Here is a 19,355-nt window from a genome sequence, read left to right as displayed (position 1 = left end):
GGGATTTTTGCTGGACATAATTAAATATGAGGGCATCTTAAAGCAGTCCTCACAATGCTGGCTGTCCAGAGGACTTGAGGTACTAGATGCAGTTATATAAAAAGAAAAAATACTCCCCCCCCCCTTGTTCCATTGTTTGGGATTTTAGACTGTGAATAATTTTAAGTGCTTTGTGGTAGGCAATTTTTTTCCTCTTTATAGTAAAAGGTAACCTCAGCTTCAGTGGTACTGCAGCAAATAAAATGAGATTTGAAAATATTTCATGTTGAGGTACAAAAGACTGGGTGTCTTTTTGTTTTGTTTGAGCCCTAAACTGCATTAGCTACAGACATGTTACAGCAATGATAGCTGACATGGTGGGCACACAGAGCCGTTGCTTAACCCACTCTTAAAATAAACCCAAGGGCTTTTTGAATGCAGATGAAAGATATGCAATGCACAGAATAGAGATTGCAGTTTACACATTAACATCTGCTTTACACTATAAAGAGTTATATATATTTTTTTCCTAGTCTAAATCTAATGAAGAATCTGGGGACTCCCAGCAGCCAAGCCAGCCTTCCCAGCAGCCTTCAGTGCAGGCGGCCATACCCCAGACCCAGCTCATGCTGGCCGGAGGACAGATCACCGGGGTAAGATTTACCCAAGGGAATTGTAGTAAGCCTCCTGTCCAGCAACACTGCTGTTGTTCACCATCCAATTAGAATTGCACACCAAACCAAACAGCAGTAGAGTGACTATCTGGGGTTACTATCACTTTATTAAAACAGGGACTTTGACCTGGGGAAAACTTGGGTGGCAGGGGGAACTAGAGAATGTTTTGTTCCCAAAAGCCAGCTCTGTAAGATATTTTTGTGGGTTTCCTGCAGATTATTTGTATCAGAATAATATAGTTCTTGATCCTGCAACGAAATCAAAACCGTGACATTAGGTAGTTTTGTAGAAGTGGATATAAAAAATTTAGTATTTTGACCTAATTGCATCATCAGATATGAGCCTGAGACTGAAACCCTTGGTCAAAAAAGGAGTATATCTGATAAGCAGAAAGTGATGGGAACAATTACAATTTTAGATCCCCTACTTTTCAATTGTTTTGCAAAAGCCACAGTAAAAAGTAGGCTCTGAACATCTGCACCAATCCCCTCCAGCCTTAACCTATCAATTTTGAGATTTCTATTTCTTTATTATGGCAATGTTTGGAGGAACAAAGAAAATGGAAGGTGTTGGTTATTAAAGGTCTATGGTGTTGGTTATTAAAGGTCTATTGCTAAATTATTACAATCCCAATAACATCATAAATGGATTTAATCCAAATTTGGGAGTAGAATGGCTTGCTTAGAGAGTTTATTTCCATTTCATCAGGTCTGCAGTTGAAGGCTTGAATGAAGGATTAAGGGGTTATTCTGTCATTGCATTAGATCTTTGATTTTAAAGCGTTGGGTGCCATTACCTGCATATTTGAGATGCTCTGAGGGTTTCACTGCTAATTGTAATGAAAGATACAAAGACTACTTGTGCAAATTGGCATCCAAATTAAAAAAGTTGTGTTAATTTAGTATAATTTTTATTTTTGACATTTTTAAATGTTTCTTTTTAATAACAACAAAAACATATATGGTGAAAGAGAACAAGCTGTTTTTGTTTTGCCTAATGAATGTCTGCAGTAGTGAGACATTCAGGATTCTAGATCTGTGTAGCTGGGGATTGCAGTAAATGTGGACATCTTGATTCATTTACATGTAAAGGAGAGACTGTCACCACCTGTTTCATAGAGATAATATGTGTTTGGAAAAGGGAAGGGATGTAAACTTGCCAACTCTATTCTATTTTTTTTTAAAAAGCAGATGGGGAGACTTGGAGAGAAACAAATGGAGCTCATGTTCTTTACTTATATCTTGGGGCATAATGGAAATGATGGAATATGGCAGGGATTCATGCTAATGTGTGGCAGCTGGGGTGTTATCAGTTTGTTCAGTAGCCATGGCCAGCATTCCTGCTTTTCATTCATCTGGCTAATCGCTTGCTGTTCTGTTGGGTGTAGATTTCCTTTCAAATCCTGTCAGTGCTTATTTTTTCCCCTTTTGGCTTGCTAGTTAATTACTTTTTGCATGAATCTTGAAGTAGAGCTGTGGAGAAGCTTGCATGTTCTTCAGGTCCCAATCCAAGTTCAGATGCTTCTACCATGTCACACGTGCTGTAGGTAGAAGCCTATAATATGTTGAGTAGGCAGCTGTCCTTATGTAGGGTTGGCCAAAGTCATTAGTGGATAAATAGCTGGTAGTTTGTAACGGGAACAGCTTTTCTCACTATTAATGTTTGTTTGTTCTAATTGTTTTTAGCTCACCTTGACGCCAGCCCAGCAGCAGTTATTACTACAACAGGCGCAGGCACAGTTGCTGGCGGCTGCAGTGCAGCATTCAGCCAGTCAGCAGCACAGTGCTGCAGGCGCCACCATCTCGGCCTCTGCTGCAACGCCGATGACACAGATCCCTCTATCTCAGCCATTACAGATTACACAGGTGAGCGCTGGGGCTTGAGAGGGTTGAAGGTTTCAATGTGAAGGCCTGATCCCATAGAGCCTGAGCAGAAATCTGCTTGTTCTTTGGAAACATTCAGCCACCACTCATATTTTTTGTGGGATTAAGGCATCTGTATTGCCAACCTCCCAAATCTTTGGAATGCTCACCTCTGTGATGCAGTTCAAGAGTATTAAAAAAAAGTTCTTCCCTCAGTTCTTCAGTTCCATGTAGCTGTTTTATAGGCTACAACATTTTATATACTTCTCCTGTCATTGTTTTTCTGCCATTTAGAAGAGATGTTTTCTTAGGTTTCTGTTCTTAAAGAGAATGATGCCCTTATGGACGCTTATTGTTGTGACTTATGGGAGTGAAAGGACTACCTTTTCATCCTTTTCCACTACCACTGCCACAAGAGACTACAGGCCCAGTGCCCTGTGTGTCTAGAGAACCAGCTTCCTGCTAAAGTGTTCTGATGCTTGAATCCATCCAGATCTGCAATCTGGTGCTGTGGATGTGGCGTCTTTAGTTCTGAAATACTATTTACCAAAGAAAGACTATGCTCACCAGAACAGCTGTTTTTCTTGGATCTGTTAGGGTTGAATTAGTAATGTGGAGGACCTGGACTGACTCTATGCTTTTAGCATGTGTAGCATGGAGGAGATTCCTTAATTCTCTGGACATGGAGAACCACGTGTGGTCTACAGGGTTCATATTTTTGGCCTTATCCTCAGTGTGGAGGGTAGGTCCCCTGGAATTATGGTTCTCAGAATGTAATAGTCTTACAGTCACGATAAGACTATTGCAGAGTATTCTGTGCCTTTGTATTTTAGACAGCATTAGTACCACCACCTATCAAGATTTCTTACCCTTCTGTTTTAAGACTCTGTTTTCAGTTGCTTAGGCCTGGAATGGAAAGTCTGGGGCATGGAGACAAGACTGACTAAATGTGCAGGGTAGAACTAAGATGTAAAAACTAGAAATGGAAGGTGAGGCAGGGGAGAGAAAGGAGAGAAACAGGTTAAAAGGGACTGTACAGAAGGTGTCATGCCTGGGGAGAATTGATGGAAGTATCTGTGCTCTCTATAACAAACTATAAGCACCATGCCACCCATCCCCTCCACAATGTATCCCTCTGCTGAGGAGCTTGCTGCTCCACCTTGTCTACACTTCCCTCAGGAGAGGGTCAGGATCTGCAGTGAGGGTAAGTGCTGGCACTGGCCCTTCCAGGGGGTGGAGACTCCAACCTGCAGCCACAGCTGGATTGCAGGTTCTGGCCCACATGGGCAAAAGGCTGTGAACACCTGTTGTAGGGCATCCCTTTAGCTGAAGTGACAGATCTGTTAATGTGGGCAGGAAGGTTCTGGCCTGCTGCCCCATGTAGGTGTCAACATGGTGCTACATGATGGAATTTACACAGGGGGAGGTCTTTTTTTTAACTTGGGAATTTATATGCACATGCACACACACACTAAAATCACAATACAGAAGTTGCCTGTGCAACCTTAATTTGGCCCCTTTGTCCATGGTGATAGTGTTCAATTATATGATTGCATACTGTTTCACATGTAAAGATACCTTTGCTCTGGGGATGACTCAGGGCTGTGTGCTGGAGGATGTTATTGGCTATTGTGCTGTTACAGTAAACAGTGAAGTGAAAACAAAATATAAAATAGCTGCTCATTAAGAAAGCACTGTTATTGTATGCACTGAATAACACTAGGTGGGTCCTGTGGAAATAGTCTGTGATCATGTAAGTGAGGTCTATCAAAACATATATGTGTGAGGGAACTGAATAAAGGTTGTATAGACAGCTTTGGTTTGGGCATTTTGTAATTTTTAGTGTTTGACTTTGCAACCTTAACATTCTCTTAAGATAGGTTTTGCAATGTGTAATTTATAGACTGGCTATATTCTGTGCTCTTTAAAAATAACAATTTAGGGGTGTTGGCTTTGTGGTAAAATGAAAGTACAGCCTTGTGTTGAGCATAATTTGGAAAACTTGGTTACTCTCTACTATTGTAGATAGATGAGACCATATTCTCCAATCGTCTTTACGCTGATCTGTAAACAGCACTCAGGTTTGCTTATTTGCTTGCTATTGTAAACACATCGATGATTACACAGATAGCTGACTGTTTGTTTTAATTGATGATTCTTGAATAATTGATTAACTGGCAGGTCTCTGCAGCAGGGGGATTACCGTATTTATTTTAATTAACTAATTGCACAAGCACAATTTCTGCAGTTAGCACAAGGAATCTACTGTGGAGATGTCGGTAAGATTGCTAGTGCTGCTACAGACCTGATGCAGAATTGCCACTAACAGAGGCCTCAACATTTGGTACAATTACTATGTTGCCTAACCTTTTCTTCACCTGCTGTTGGGATCCATCAGTAGCCTTTGCATGATGTAAACATCAAAGGGATAGAGATACTATTTAGTTTTGTATCCAGTTTATAGCTAGAATTAATGGCATAGAACTAAGTAGTTCAGATGGGATGCCAAGAAAAAAGTTTTCTTATGGCAAAGTCTGCTAAGTTACAGGATGTTCTAAGGGAAGTGGTAGAAATTGAATCACTTTGATCTTTTTAAATTATCCCAACAAAAAGCTAAAATATATTTCCTGACAGTCTTCCTTTGTTTAGTGGGTTAGACTAGATTACCTGATAAGTCCTTTTTACAACTCTAACTTTTGTAGTGCTTGCGATGGCATAATCTGGTCTTCACGGTGGAGAAAGCCTAGATACTTGAATAGTAAATAAATAAATAAACCAAACTCCCCCCCCAAAAAACAACAACAACAACAAAACAAACCATCAGCAGCTGTGCATATATGATCTTTAGTGAGAGACTGATAATGATATAGATAACTAAATAGTAAGATTTGAATTATGAATACAAGTGAATTGATGGAATTTACATGAGTCTGACAAGAGTGGAAGACTAGAGTTTCAAATGAGTGACCAGCTCCTTGGGCGTCAGTCCCACTCAGCATTATTAGCACTGTGTTTAGAATGAGGTTCCCTGTTTACGTAAGGCTCAGCCAAGATGATGCTTGCCAAGACGCAGATGCAGAGAATGATACACTCTTATCATGCTTTTATGTTCTTTTCTCAGCCAAAATAATTAAACACAAGACCATTTTTCACCCCCTCCTCACGTTTTAGTTGTTTGCAAGTTTACTTTCTGGGCTAGATTATAGCCTTTTTTTTTTTAATGCCGTGGCATACAATGTGAAACTTGTCAAGCATTATGGTAAATAAATAAGTAATACCACATGTATGTGATAAGTGAGAGAGGAGAAGAAAACAATGCCACACAGTACACACACCAGTACAACTTCTGAAATTGCTACATTGACCTGTGGCATGATTTGTTTGTTTTCCCAGGTTTTATGCCAATTCAAATATTGGTATAGTTGCTATTTCTTTTTTTCAGTTTTTGGGGTTTCATTATGTAATTACAGTTTTGAATGTTGCACAATTTTACATTCATAAAGAATAAATATATTACCACTGAAAGTGAAACCTTCATTCTTCCCCTTCGCATGCTCATGTAATCCTAAATTATTTGTAACATACTCTCAAATAATGCAGCATAATTTCTCTGTCTCATCCTTAAATTTATTTTAAGAGTGTAAATGCCAAGGTTAGAAGGCATAGGTAGCTAGAGTGGGGCCTAAAGCTAGCATGCTAATCTGAAGGCAGTTTAATTTAGGAAGGGAAAACTTGGGCTGAATCTCACGTGATGCTTCTTGGCAGTAAAGTTTTGTTAGATGACTGGGTCTTAAACCTAGACTGGAAGACCAACTAAACCATATTAGAAGCATGCTTGTGCTGGCGGGGAAAGGAGCTGGATGACCCAATGAGCCTTATCCAAGACCTGAGGTAGTCTAGCAGAGGTTGGAAGCTGTAGATACTGTGGATGTACCAAGTGTATTTAACCCCCCAGTGTGTTCACTGAATAGATGTACACAGAGAATACACTGGGGGTTGAATGTTGCAGTTACCAAAATATGATATATTAAACTATGTCCAGAGAATTAAACTATGTTCCCAAACCATAGCAGGTTTTTGTTTTTTGTTGAAGGCTGTAGGGCAGTGTCAAAACTTGAATAGGAGTTTTGCCTAACAGTCTAACTCCATCCTCTTCATGTAGAAGGGTAGCAACCACCCTTCAGGTAGTTAAAAGCTGCTATCAAATCCCCCACTCCATTTTCTCTTCCGTAAGACCAGAAATAAAGCTGTTCCTTTTCCTATCGCTTCTCCTCTCCAAGATCTAATATTGTCTGTCTTTTTCTCTTCCTGTTCTCTCTTTCCTTGGACATCAGGTTCTCCCCACTTCCTTGAGATTTCCTTGTCCCCTTAGGTCTTCCCTTAATCACTTGATGCCTGTCCATTCTGTTTTCTCTGCATTGTCCCCTCACTCAAGTTACAGAGGTGTAGCAGGGCAGCTCTGCACCCTGGGCAATTTTGGCATGCACAGCAGTGCTGGCTGCTGCACTGCAGGTGGAGGTAGCCAGCTACCAGCTGTGGCAGTAGCCTTAAAAGCTGTGCACAGTGCTGGTGTCCCAGTTTTCCTCCTCATCCTCCAGGTAAGCTACTGCTTTTTTTTTATTCCTCTGGAGATTCTCTCCCCAGCTCCATCTTTGAAGTACCCTTCTCAACCACCTTCTCTTAAGAATTAAGTCTGTTTAGCTTTTGACCTCTTACGTTCTCTTTCCCATAAGTTGTCTGTCTTCCCCCTAGGGGCTCTCGGGCTCTTGCTGTCACCCTGCACCTCTTGCAACCCCTCCATCCACTCCATTAGATCCTTAAAATGAAGTCCTGCTGACCCTTTGAGATGGAAGTAGAACTCATCTCTTCCTACCTGTAATATTGACCCCCTGCCATGCAGCATAACTGTGTGTAACCTTGATCCATGTCATGTTACTGGGCCCAAGAAATAAGACCAGTTTCTTATTCCCACTATTGAATATATTAACTTAGTGCATTGTATGAGAAAGGGACCAAATTTCTTGCCAAACCAGAGCAAGTGACACCACACATGATGTCTTTCATTCATTCTGGAAGAGAAATTAGCACAGAAATGGAAATGGAGGAAGTGGTTATAGATCTTCCAGATTTTCCTGAAAGCAGATGATCGTGTCATGACAACCTAAATACTGCATTGTTTTGTTTTGTTTTGTTTTTTACAGTAGGGGAGATGGTAGAAATCCCTTACTTGGGGCATTTAGTAAATTGTTCATGTGCAATTCCACATGGTGCTGGAGTATGGTGAACAACAAATACAAAGTTATGTAGTAGTGGGAGTGCTTGGGGCTTGGTCACCTTTTATCTTCCACAGCTAGGAATAATCGGTTAGAAAGGTTCTAGTTTATCCAAGACATTTTAGGAATGGTGGCTGATTTAAGTGACTAATGCACAGCTGTTTTATTTCATTAAGGATTTGCAGCACCTGCAGCAGCTCCAGCAGCAGAATCTCAACCTGCAACAGTTTGTGTTGGTGCATCCAACAACCAACTTGCAGCCAGCACAGTTCATCATCTCACAAACACCGCAGGGGCAGCAGGGTGAGTGAGACCTTCCTGAGAGAAATATATATGAAACTGGGGTCAATAAGAGTAGCATTGGGGTACTTTTTATATTTTTTCCCAGTATTGGTTGATAACTGTTTCGTGAAAATGGAGGGGTGGGAAAGAAAGGGAGGACGTGAGGCTGATCCTTTTAAGGGCTTTGCTGTTCAACCTCAACTGTTCCAGAGAGGCTTCTCTAGGAGAATAAGACCATTTGCTAGAAAGCAAGCCATCCAAACATAAAGGTAGTCTGAGCTCAGTCAGAAAGAGCACAGAGAGAATCTGATGGAAAAAGACAACTGACAACTCTCTGGAGCTTATAAACCCAAAACAGAAGAGGGCCCTGCACGTGAACCCATGGACTTTGCAGCCAGAAGTGCTGGAGAGTCCATAAGATAGGCAGAAATTCATGAAGAAGGTCAGATAAATGATTCAGGAGACTTTCATGTCTAGCTGGGTGCTGAAATTCATTATAAGCTGAAAGAGTGAATTGAGCAGAGGAAGGGAGCTGGAAAGTTTGAGGAAGCTTTTAGGTTAATAAACCATATCCAGAAAGGGAAATGATGTTGCAAAAGCACCAGATATGTTTAATTGATGCAAGATGGAAGGTAAATCTGAGAATGGATAGTCCCAAAGCCAGAACAGGCAAGCCCTGCTAATAGGGGCACTTCCAGGAAGCCATAATATAGAAATTAAATTACATAATTCTTCTGTCCTGGTTGTAGACCTGTTCATAGATGCTCTCCAGGATGTTCTGGATACATATAGTATCCATGTGCGTCAAACTCCATTGGGTTTCAGCAGGCTCGAGCAGTAATCTCTGGCTGTCATCTGAGGCACAGGCTTTATCTGTTCTGCTTATGGGAGTGGGGCCCACAGGCCTACTGTCCTAGGCTGCAGGAACCATGCTAAACCTTATGCCCAACTGTCTCTCTGTCCTTGAAAATTCCATCCTTGGGGCATACTCCTGTTAATATTTTTCAACTCTTCAGGAATATGATAACTAAAGCAAGTAACACAGGAAATTTGCAAAGGAATTCCTAACCTGAAGAAGGGCACTTGAGGTCCAATAGCTTGTCCAGCAGCTCTTCCAGCTATACAGTCGTTCTAGTAAAAGATAGCACAAAAAGCCTCGCCTCTCACGGGAATTCTTAAACTGATCACATTTTAGTCCTAACCAGTGGCTCTCAACTGGGGTGCCTCCACACCTCTTCGCCAGACTGAGGACCTCCTGGTGAAGAATGGACTGGGGATGGGGAGGGGTTTGCCCTGCTATTCCCTCTACGCTACTCCTGGAGACCAGGAATAATTTCCTGTAAAAACTCTTTTTCCAGTGCTCTTCCAACTTTTAGAGCTCTTCAGGATTTGATTCATCCTTTGGGGGATCCCAGGTCCTCTCTTGGACTCCCATTCCCTTAGGATAAGTCTTCTCTTAGAGTGTTTTCTATGTTCAGCAGTGAGCTCTCCTCTGCTGCTGAGACCCAACAGTCAGTAGATTCCTTTTACTGAGAACATCATTCAGAGTCTTTGTTTTTTCAAAAGGCAGGTCTTTTACCTTGTTTCTTTATCCCTTTTTTGCTGCGGGTGTGCTGGTGTCCCACTTCCTTCTCCTGAATTTTCTGGGTAGATTTAGGCCACAAACATGCATTTATTTGGAAATTTCTGAGAAATTTCCACCACTAGAAATCTTTTCAGGAACCTGTACCCACCTCTTCCCCTTCAGCAGACCAGGGTGACCCCAGTTGCAGGAGCATCAGCTGCTTTTCTCCTCCAGTCCCTGGAGGGAATAGAATGGCAGGGAAAGACTCCTGCACACTTTCACCAGATCAGAGGCTCCTAGTCTGGGGAACAGAAGAGCAGCAGACTCCTCTACTCTGACCTGGTCTCCAGGAGTAGCATAGAGGGAATAGCAGGGCAAACCCCTCCCCATCCCCAGTCCATTCCTCACCAGGAGGTCCTTAGTCTGGCGAAGAGGTGTGGAGGAGCAATGCCGTGCTGCTCCACTTCTTAACCAGACCAAACCGGGAGGGAAATGGAGCAGCATGCAGGTGTTCATTCATACAAGAGAAAAATCTCTCACAGCGGAGATCTTCCAGGTGTTAACCTAAAAGATCTTTCTCCCAGAGGGGTCAGGTTTCCTCTGAGAGAACTTGAATGAGCACTAATATATTCCTAGTTTCAAACTGAGACCATGCTAATTTTCCAAGTACAAGCGTAATGCCTGTATCGTGGTCCTCATTTTCCACTTAGTCTGCAGCCCTTCCATTACTCTAGTTCCCCATTCAAATGGGAGAAACTTAGAGAAGTTAACATCATCCATTTGTTCCTGTTCTGGGAAATCTGTTATACCTACCCTGGTGGCATATGGTTGATTCAGTATTCACTAAAGTATGTAGTAATGCAGCAGTTTCATGAACTCTTTTGGAGTTCTTCAGGTTCACAAAGATAAATTTCCCAAACTGTTGCACCTCAAAACTTCCAGAATCTTGTTCAGGGAAGCCTCAGAATTCCAGACAATCTACTTATTTTAAGACCAGAAACCCCCTGGTAAGAAGTTTTGAAGACCATTACTATTTATGTAGACCTATAGTCTGCAACCTGTCTCTCATAGGAGATAGTTTAACTACTGCTATGGGGCTAAGATGGTTCACAAATTAAGAAGGTATTTAAGAAAACTTGTCGGTTCTAAAAATGTGAAAGAGTTGTGAATTGTTTGAAAGATGGAAAAGAACATGGGCAAATGGCAAAACATACATTTAAGCATCTGAAGTGGAATTTCTACTAGAAGAGAATTTGATAATACCTTTTGCATGGCTATATTCTGAAAATATGTTACTTTTTTATATAAACTACTCATCTGCAGTTAACAACAACTTAAATATGACATTATGTGTAGAAACATTGCGTTTTGACTGTTCACTTGCTACCTGGACAACCAGATGTCTTTAGGAATGTAGAAGGATGTCTATTCTTTAGTCAGACCTTCAGCCATTAGAAAGTAACAAAATTACAAACTGAAATGCTTGAACAAGTCTGATTTTCTTCCATGAGTAGTCAGTGGTGAAGTAATATGTATGTCTTTTGCTAGGTTGGATTTTCTGGGTTGTTCTAATCTTATTGCTTTATCAGTAAATTTCCTACTACAAAATTAAAGTTACTCTGAACTTGCTAACCTGGAGCTGATTCACAGCATTCTTAAAAGCAACTCCAGTGGATAACCCTTCATCACCTGGAGTGGTACTTAGATATTGCAGTGGCATACACCTTGGAAATAACTTGATATGCGTAGATTTTCTTGATCCAACAGGAACTATTGGAAAATCTTGACACTGAATTCTGGGGATTATTTGCAGATGCTGTCTGATTTCTTTAGGGGAACCTTGATGCAGTTTGTTGTGTTTATATATAAATGTATGTTTGTGTGTATATGCATATAGGCTTTTAATAACCACAGGATAATTTTAAAGTTTTATAAAACACTATTCTAGTCTCGAGGCGGGGGAAAGCGCTTTATAAACTCTATCAATATATAAACTTTGCCAATATATGGCTATCATGTAACCGCCTGTGAAGATGAGCAGGACAGCCATTTCATGTTGTTGACACTATAAAAATCTCACAGGATGGAAAGTGAAAAATAATTTTGCTGGATAAAAATACAGGGAATCTGGGGATATCAGCAGAAACATTACCCTTGAAAAATATGGATTCTTAGCTTTATCTGTTCAGGTTGAATCTCAGGACCTGATCTTTCCAAGGCTTGGATTTTCTGAAATCTTTTGGAAGTCCATCTGTGAAGTTGTAGGCTTTGTATTCCGAGAGTTTTCTGCAACATAATCACAGCATATGAGAAGTTTTCTATATAACATTTTCACCATGTGTTTTTAAAGTAATGCAGTTCCATGCTTATCTTTTTGGTTATTCAGTGGCTTATATGTAGGCTTGGCAGGATTCGATTTTTATCAATAAACATTGATAAATGTAGATTTCACCTGACACTCCAAAACAGACAGAAAAATATTTCCATTGGTACCCACTAAATGGAAGTTATTTGTCTGTATAATTGTTTATCATTACTTCAAGTATGTTGGTAGGGCAATGTGATGGAATTTTGCACTCTTTGAACTGTTTCTGTTCTATGTATAATAGGTGTTAGTCTCTAAAATTATCAATACACATTGCCTTTCACTATTATTAAAATTATCTTGAAAAATATTGCCCATCATGATGAAAAGCATTGATTTTTGTATTAAAGTTTCACTGGGTTTACAGTAATCGTCTAAACAAAAGCAGAAAATTGTACTGCCTTTTCATGTGATAGGATTTGAACTAACCCCACAAACAGGTCTTCAAGATGTAGGAAATATGCATCTTCACATAAGAGAGACTACTTGCTTTTGGACAGAACATGTTTGTTGTGTTGGTAGTGTGGCTGATATACCTGCATGTCATAAGCAAATGGAGAGAGCACAGTAGTGGTAAACCTTAATCCTTCTGTCTCAAGTAACCATTACTTATTTCCAAAGATCCCTTTCATTTATTCCCCAGTGTCTAATCTCTCTCTTGTATAAAGTAATTGAGAAGATGATGGCAGGCCAACTCCAGTATCATCCTCAATCAGTGTTCTGGATCCTTTCCAGTTGTTGTATAGACCTAGAGAAAGCAGAGAGGCTGCCCCTGTGTAATTTAAAAAAAAAAAAAAAAATTCTTTAGGAGAGTGGATGGAGGCTAAACACCAATACTGATACTACTTTATCTATTGATCTTGAGTACCATCAGCCAAGTAGTGCTGCTACCCCACCAACAAAGCATTGTAGGAGTAAATGAAAGCATGTCAGTCTCTTCTCTTTTTTTTTTCTCTCAGAGACATCAAGGTTATGAAGAGTAGCTGCTGCTCTTCTCTTAATGCATGTGTCTGCAGTGTTCCATGGGGTTCAAGCAGTGAATACACTATAGACTTAGAGCCATCAATATGCAGATATGGTACCCAGCTCTTCCTCTTCAGGAGGTTCTTTTAATGCAGTATGTTTATTGACTCAGTTTCTGAATGAAGTGAGACCCTGAATAAAAATGAGCTAGTTCAAGCTCATTATGAGCAAGGTGGAAGAGGTGTTAAATGGAAAAAGGAAATACTTGGAAGAAGTGGCTTAAATGGTGAGCCTCTCATCACTAAAGATATCCATCCTCGAATGGTTGGTTGATGCTTAAGAGAGAACTTAATGCCAAGCTCCTGTTGAAATCCTCCAAGCATCCCAAATGCAACAACAAAAAGGTAGAACATCGCCTTTCATTTTAGGTTGGTAGTGAATCTGCACTTTTACATGGATCATTGGGATTTAGTTTCCTATCAGAGTGCAGTTCTGTCAGCTTCAGGCTAGCTTGTTGTAACATGTTCTACCCACACTTGGTCTGGAAAGGCTCCTGGGAACTGCAAAAGGTGTAGTGGTGTTGACATCATGATCTCTGCCTTACTGTGTAGAGCCAAGGCATGGTCAGCGTACAGAGAGAGACCTTAAGTAACTGGAGAAGGTATCATCAATGTGGCCTGTGGAAGAATCTTTGAATCCAGTGAGAAGAGAGACACGCCAACATTGGCATCCTCTTACAAGCAAGCCCCACAAGCATCGAGGTGATGATTATCCAACACTAGACTCAGAGCAAGTTTTATTGTCCCAACTCAGTCGAGGTGTACGCCCAAGACGAAGACAGAGAAAATGCTTCAAGGACATTCTGAAAGTCAACTTGAAAAAATACAATATTGACATCAACTCTTGGGAGGCTATTGACCACAACTGCCCCAAATGGAGGAAGTGTCTGCTGCAAGGATCTGAGTACTTCAAAACCTCACAATGACAACAGAAGATGGAGCAGCAGAAACAGAGTGTTGTGAGCCAAATAAAAAATCCAGAGCCACCCACTCTATAAGGAAACATGTGCCTGAGTTGTATTTGAACCTGTCTATCCCAGATTTGGCTTTGTCGGCCATTGTAGGACCCACAGATTAAGAGAATCATGGAAGATGAGCATTCTCAACTGTGAAGGATTGCCAGTGAAACGGTTTTATGGGAACACATTAGATCAGTACTCTGCTTTCAGATGTCGATTCCCAGGAAGATTCCAAGTAAGGTTTAAGGCCTTGGCCCCCATCTTGAAAGACCTCAATGGATTAGGACCCACTTATACCAGAGCAACTACATATTTCTCGCATCATCTGAGCTCACCCAAGATTCTCAAATGACAGAGTTACCACATATACAGAGTGATGGAGCACCCGTTATTTCCACCCGAGGCATTTTCCAATTAATCATTCTGTGAGTCAGTCTGATAGTTCTGTCCTGCACTCCTGACCTCTGTGATATGACCACTAGAAGATGAGCAGCTTTTGTAGAGGAAAGGAGTTCTTCCTTTTCCAATGGAAAATATTCCTCTGTTGGGAGTTCACTTAGAGAGATGAATTATGTGTTGCGCTTCTAGGTTGATTTTTCTTTTTAAATTATGCAATGAAAAACTGTACTAAAATGTTTTTCATTTTTCTTCTGCTAATTTTAGAGGGTAACAACTGAGTCCTAGATCATTCCTTGGGGATTGTTAGCTGGCAAGGAGAGTGTTTGCCTTGGGCCATTAATTCATACCAGTCATTAAGTGTTCCAGGAAATTTTCTGAGTTAATACATGAATTTGTTTGAACTTTTTCTTTTAAAATGAGATATACATGGAATCACCTTCTTCTCTTGCTTATACTCTTACCTTCCCAAGCACAGTCATTCTTTTTGAGCCTCACAAACATGATGTGTTTTCTATTACAATTATAGTAGTAGTAATACTATTGTGCTGTTAACACCTGAGGCAGGAGCTAATAGAAATGCTTTATGGCAGTGGTACAGTATTTAATTTTAAGTGAAAACCCAAAGATTGCTAATGATGTGTCTGCAAATTTTCATTTGCTGTTCTTTTGGGAGTTCCCTGCTGTTTCTACTTATATGCTATCCAAACCACAGAAAAGTTTGAAATGCCAAAAATGACAGCAGTTATATAAAAAGAGCATTATATATATACAGTGCCCCCTAAAAGATTAAATAAATTACATGTTCAAATTAGCTGACTGGAAACTCATGTGGATGCAAAAGACAAACCATCCACAAGTGCATTTAATCCCTTCAGTGTCATTCACTTGCCAGAATGTAGCATTAGTAGGAATACCAGTATTTTGTGTACCACTATCTTTCATAAAAGAATCCCTGTGTTTCATAAAAGTTATTTTATTTATTTTAGTTTCAGTATATAACTTGAGGCTCTGGTCACATACTTCAGATGAAAACCCAGTGCAAACAAACAGTAGAATACAAGCAAGTAATCGCATCCCAGACCCCACCAAATAAACTAACTAGTCATGGAAAACAAAACTTGTAGACAACCAGAAACACTAAATCCTGAAAGCTTTCCAAAATTAACAAAGAGGTATATTTCAGAGTCAAAATGCTCTGCTAGTAACGCGTTTGCTTGAATCAAAGGTGCCCTAACTCTTGCATCTCTAATTAGAAGTAAGACAGTATCTCACAGAAGAAGGAAAGTGCTTGTTACTTCAGTTAAAAGGTAAGAGTCCCAGTGAGGTCCTGCTGATGGGTCCTTCTGTATCAGTGCATCCAGGTTGTTTCTGAGCATGTCCAGGTTCTTCACACTAAGCCCTGTGAATGATGTTTGTGCAGTAGCTAGGCATCCATTGAGTAGTGCAAGTTCTGGACAAGCTTATTCTGCTTTTCTCAGTACAGGACTACTTTGTTGGACAGGACCTTTTGTGGAGTCCCTAGAAAGTCATCCAGTAAACAACCAGCCTAAAGTGCCACAGATTATGGCTGCTGCTTTTTAAAATCCAAGAACCCCTCAGTACTTTTTTTAGTGTTTTACAAGTCAAGATGGAAACCTATGAGCTGCTAACATGGATCCTAGAGTACTGTGGTAGTTTTTGTGGCAAGGTGACAAGCAGACTGCCGTTTTCTTCTGCTTCTGTTTCTGAATTGTTTTTAGGTGTAGTTTCATAGAGAACTCAGTCTCATCATCTAGTGGGAGGATCATTACTTCATTCTTTTTCAGAGCATCTTTCAACAACCTCTGATCTCTGCTAGATACTGAGAGAGATGGACAAAAATGTTTCAATGGACAAATTCAGTACAAAAAACATGGGCATTTGTATCATGCTCAGACGCTTCAGTTTGTCTTCTACATGAATCCTTCTAAAATGTGCATGTGAGGAAAAATAGAACCTATTAAACTCTGCTGTGCTGAAAGTTTAAGGCAGAAGGGATGTTGCCCAAAGCTCTAATCCCTGGGATTTCTCTGAGAGAAAAGAACAAAAGTGCCAAAGGACAGCACCACCTACACCTGCAGAGATCACCAAATGAGTCAACACCTCGTCATCAGTGATGTTAAAGGCAGATAAGGAATCTGATAATGCCAGCATAAAAATCTCATCTTTATCCAGCTTCAGTTAGGTCACCAAAGAGGCCCAGGCTTTCTTAGTAACCACTTAGAATTCATTATTAAATGGCTGTTCAGTAATTTACTGATTAAATTTGGGCTCCTTCTGTCAGATTGCTAGTGGAGAGCTATCGGCATCATAAAAACCATCACTACAAATTAGCACTAGTTTGACACAGGATGCCATGGATGAAGTAGACCAGAGAGGCTAAATACGCACTTTCTGTGGTCCTTCAGACGCAAAGTTGAAGCACATTGAGGGATATAGGGGAAGGTTTTACTGCTACTGTGTATTCTGTAACTTTTCTCTGCTTTAAACACCTGGCTTTATTCTCCACAACTGTAAATCCTAAGGACCAGATCTTATTTTACCTATTAGGTATGTGAGTGTGATCCTGTGCCATCCTGCTTGAGTCCCTGAAAAGCAGTTGATGCAAAAAGTAGATGAGTCGTCCTCCTACATGCTACTTCTGTGATTATTCCTAAAAAACAAATGTGTTTAATGTTTTAATCAGAGGCTGTAGCTGAGTGGCACCATGTTGGTACCTAACAGGTGAGAGGATACAGCCATGGTTGCTTTATCAGCACCAAATTTAATGTGTCAAAACTTTCTGCATTTTTTTTCATTATTCTGAAGTTAAAAAGCACTGGGTGCTAATAACATGCTAATTAAAAGAACAAAAACACTGCATCTCGATAGTTCAGTAATAACACCAATCATTTCACTGTTGGACAAAGTGACACAAGGGTGAGAAACCAAAAAGCTTTAATCGCCCAGATACAGTATTATTTTACTCCTTTTGTACTGAAAAGGTTTTTAGTTCTTGGAAATTAAAACCAACCTTTGGCTAACTCCTTCCACAAAAACAGTTATGAGCACATATGTACCTGTGTGTTAGATGCCAACTCTCTCACCTGAAGTGTGCAGGGTAATTTTCTCTGGCCTTTGTTTTATAGGACCTAAGACTCTTCCATTTCCTGAAATATTTCATAGAGTGCAAATTGCTGCCTGCAAGGAGAAATACCTTCTGAGCTGGCTGCATCATGGGACAGATCCCGTTTTTTGAGTTACATTTTAGTGCTTACAGTTGGCTGTAATTTGTTGACTTGGAACCAGTACTGATGTCATTGTGCCTGACTGCTCTTTGTATGCCTCTCCTTTTTCATTAGATGGGGTTCCAAGCTGTATTCCCTTTAAAATGTATCTTTTATCATGTAACACCTAAACAATTTTTAGTACCTTTTCTAAAACTTCATCTAATTTTTCTAAAGTTTCCTGTGCTGATTTAAAAAAAAAAAAAAAAAAAAGAGGAGAAACAAGAAAAAGGGTATCTAGATGTGTTTCTCCTTGTGTCTGTCATACTACTTTACTCTGCTGAAGCCACTTACCTTCTCTGGGTGGAGGGGTGATGAGGAAGGGACAGTCTGACAATTGAAATTCCATTTGGAAAGTATAACATTTAATGATCGTCAGTTATTTGAATTTATTTTTACTTGGCCATTTAACCCTTGGCCACTTAGCTACTTAGGTACTAAATTGGAAAGAAGCAGCAAAGACATACCCTCAAAGGCTGTAAGTTGGAAGAATAATAAATAATTCCTACTTATAATATAGGCACTGCCTCAGGCATCTTGTACTGTGTCCCAGGCTCTGTGCCACAATCTGATTCTCCCCTTCCCCCATTCTTAGAGAAATTCAGGAAAATGTGGACTGAGAAGATGCTAAAGATGCTCAACCAAAGAAGAGAACAGAAGCTGAAACCTGCGCCTCTCTCCCCCCAACTTCTCATCAATTTTACTTAATTGGCTACTGCTTCATAAAGCCACCTTTTTCAAAGGGTTTGAAATAATTTTCCAAATCACCATCCTCTCTTTCCAGGTCTCCTGCAAGCGCAGAATCTCTTAACGCAACTACCTCAGCAAAGCCAAGCCAACCTCCTGCAGTCTCAGCCAAGCATCACCCTTGCCTCGCAGGTCAGTCTTCCCTTTCTGCAGCTTGTCAGCAGTTCTTTGGGGCCCTTAAACTAATGCATGTGAAGAAGGGTACCTAGATGTTAGCTGCATAGTAAATGTTGTGACCTGTTTTACAGGTTTTTAGCTTTCTAGATGATTACATTATATTGGTAGTAGCAGTTACTGTTATAGCTGCCTAACAGTTTCCATTCAAATTAACTCCATTTTTATTCACTTATAATTTCCCAATCTTTATTCTTTTGGTTGAAAATTTCCATGATTTAGTCTCTTTCTGAAAGTGGAAGATTTTGGTAGTTTGAGTTGGTTTTGAACACAAGCAGGGGGGGTAGGATAATACGTTCCTATTTAGAGCCATCTTTTTTTAGCGATGTATCTATTACTTTTAAAAATTGAATTGCTTAAATATTAAATACTGCTAAATATTGCTTAAATATTCAATTAAGAAAATGATAACAATTTTGATTAAGCGTTCAGAATTTAACGCCACTTCTTAAGTTTGCAGTGTACCTACAACTCTGCTTCTGCATGTTTGTATGTTTGTTTGTTTTTATAATAATCTCTAACCATGTAACTGCTGTTTCTCAAATACAACGTAACATACAATATTGTTTTGCTAACATGGATATGCTTCTAGTATTTTCAGCATCATATGGATATACTAGACTCTGAATCAAAATCCTGTGAAAAATACATAATAAATTGTACTCTTACCATTTATACTTCCCATATACAATCTAGGATAGTTGAATTAACTTTGTAGTTTACAGCTCGGTTATCGATTAGCTACCCATTCTCTACTAAAACAGAACTTA

At 40.0% G+C, this 19,355-nt stretch overlaps 1 protein-coding gene across 2 annotated transcripts in view; it reads left to right on the top strand.

Annotated features, from left to right (window-relative positions):
• Positions 1 to 19,355, top strand: part of POU2F1 (POU class 2 homeobox 1) — a 65,803-nt gene that overhangs the window by 16,163 nt on the left and 30,285 nt on the right. The window contains exons 4-7 of one of the 2 annotated variants that reach the window (XM_019528683.1): positions 513 to 632; positions 2,340 to 2,519; positions 7,966 to 8,092; positions 18,449 to 18,543. In XM_019528683.1, coding sequence (XP_019384228.1) covers positions 513 to 632; positions 2,340 to 2,519; positions 7,966 to 8,092; positions 18,449 to 18,543 — 522 coding nt within the window. The remainder of the gene's footprint in view (positions 1 to 512; positions 633 to 2,339; positions 2,520 to 7,965; positions 8,093 to 18,448; positions 18,544 to 19,355) is intronic. The other variant, XM_019528684.1, reaches the window with a different exon arrangement.

This window comes from Crocodylus porosus, unplaced genomic scaffold, assembly GCF_001723895.1.
Source record: "Crocodylus porosus isolate Cpor-Errol unplaced genomic scaffold, CroPor_comp1, whole genome shotgun sequence".
In the NCBI taxonomy this organism is placed as follows: Eukaryota; Metazoa; Chordata; order Crocodylia; family Crocodylidae; genus Crocodylus; species Crocodylus porosus.
Note: the sequence above shows the minus strand (reverse complement) of the source record. Positions and strands in the feature narration are given on the sequence as shown.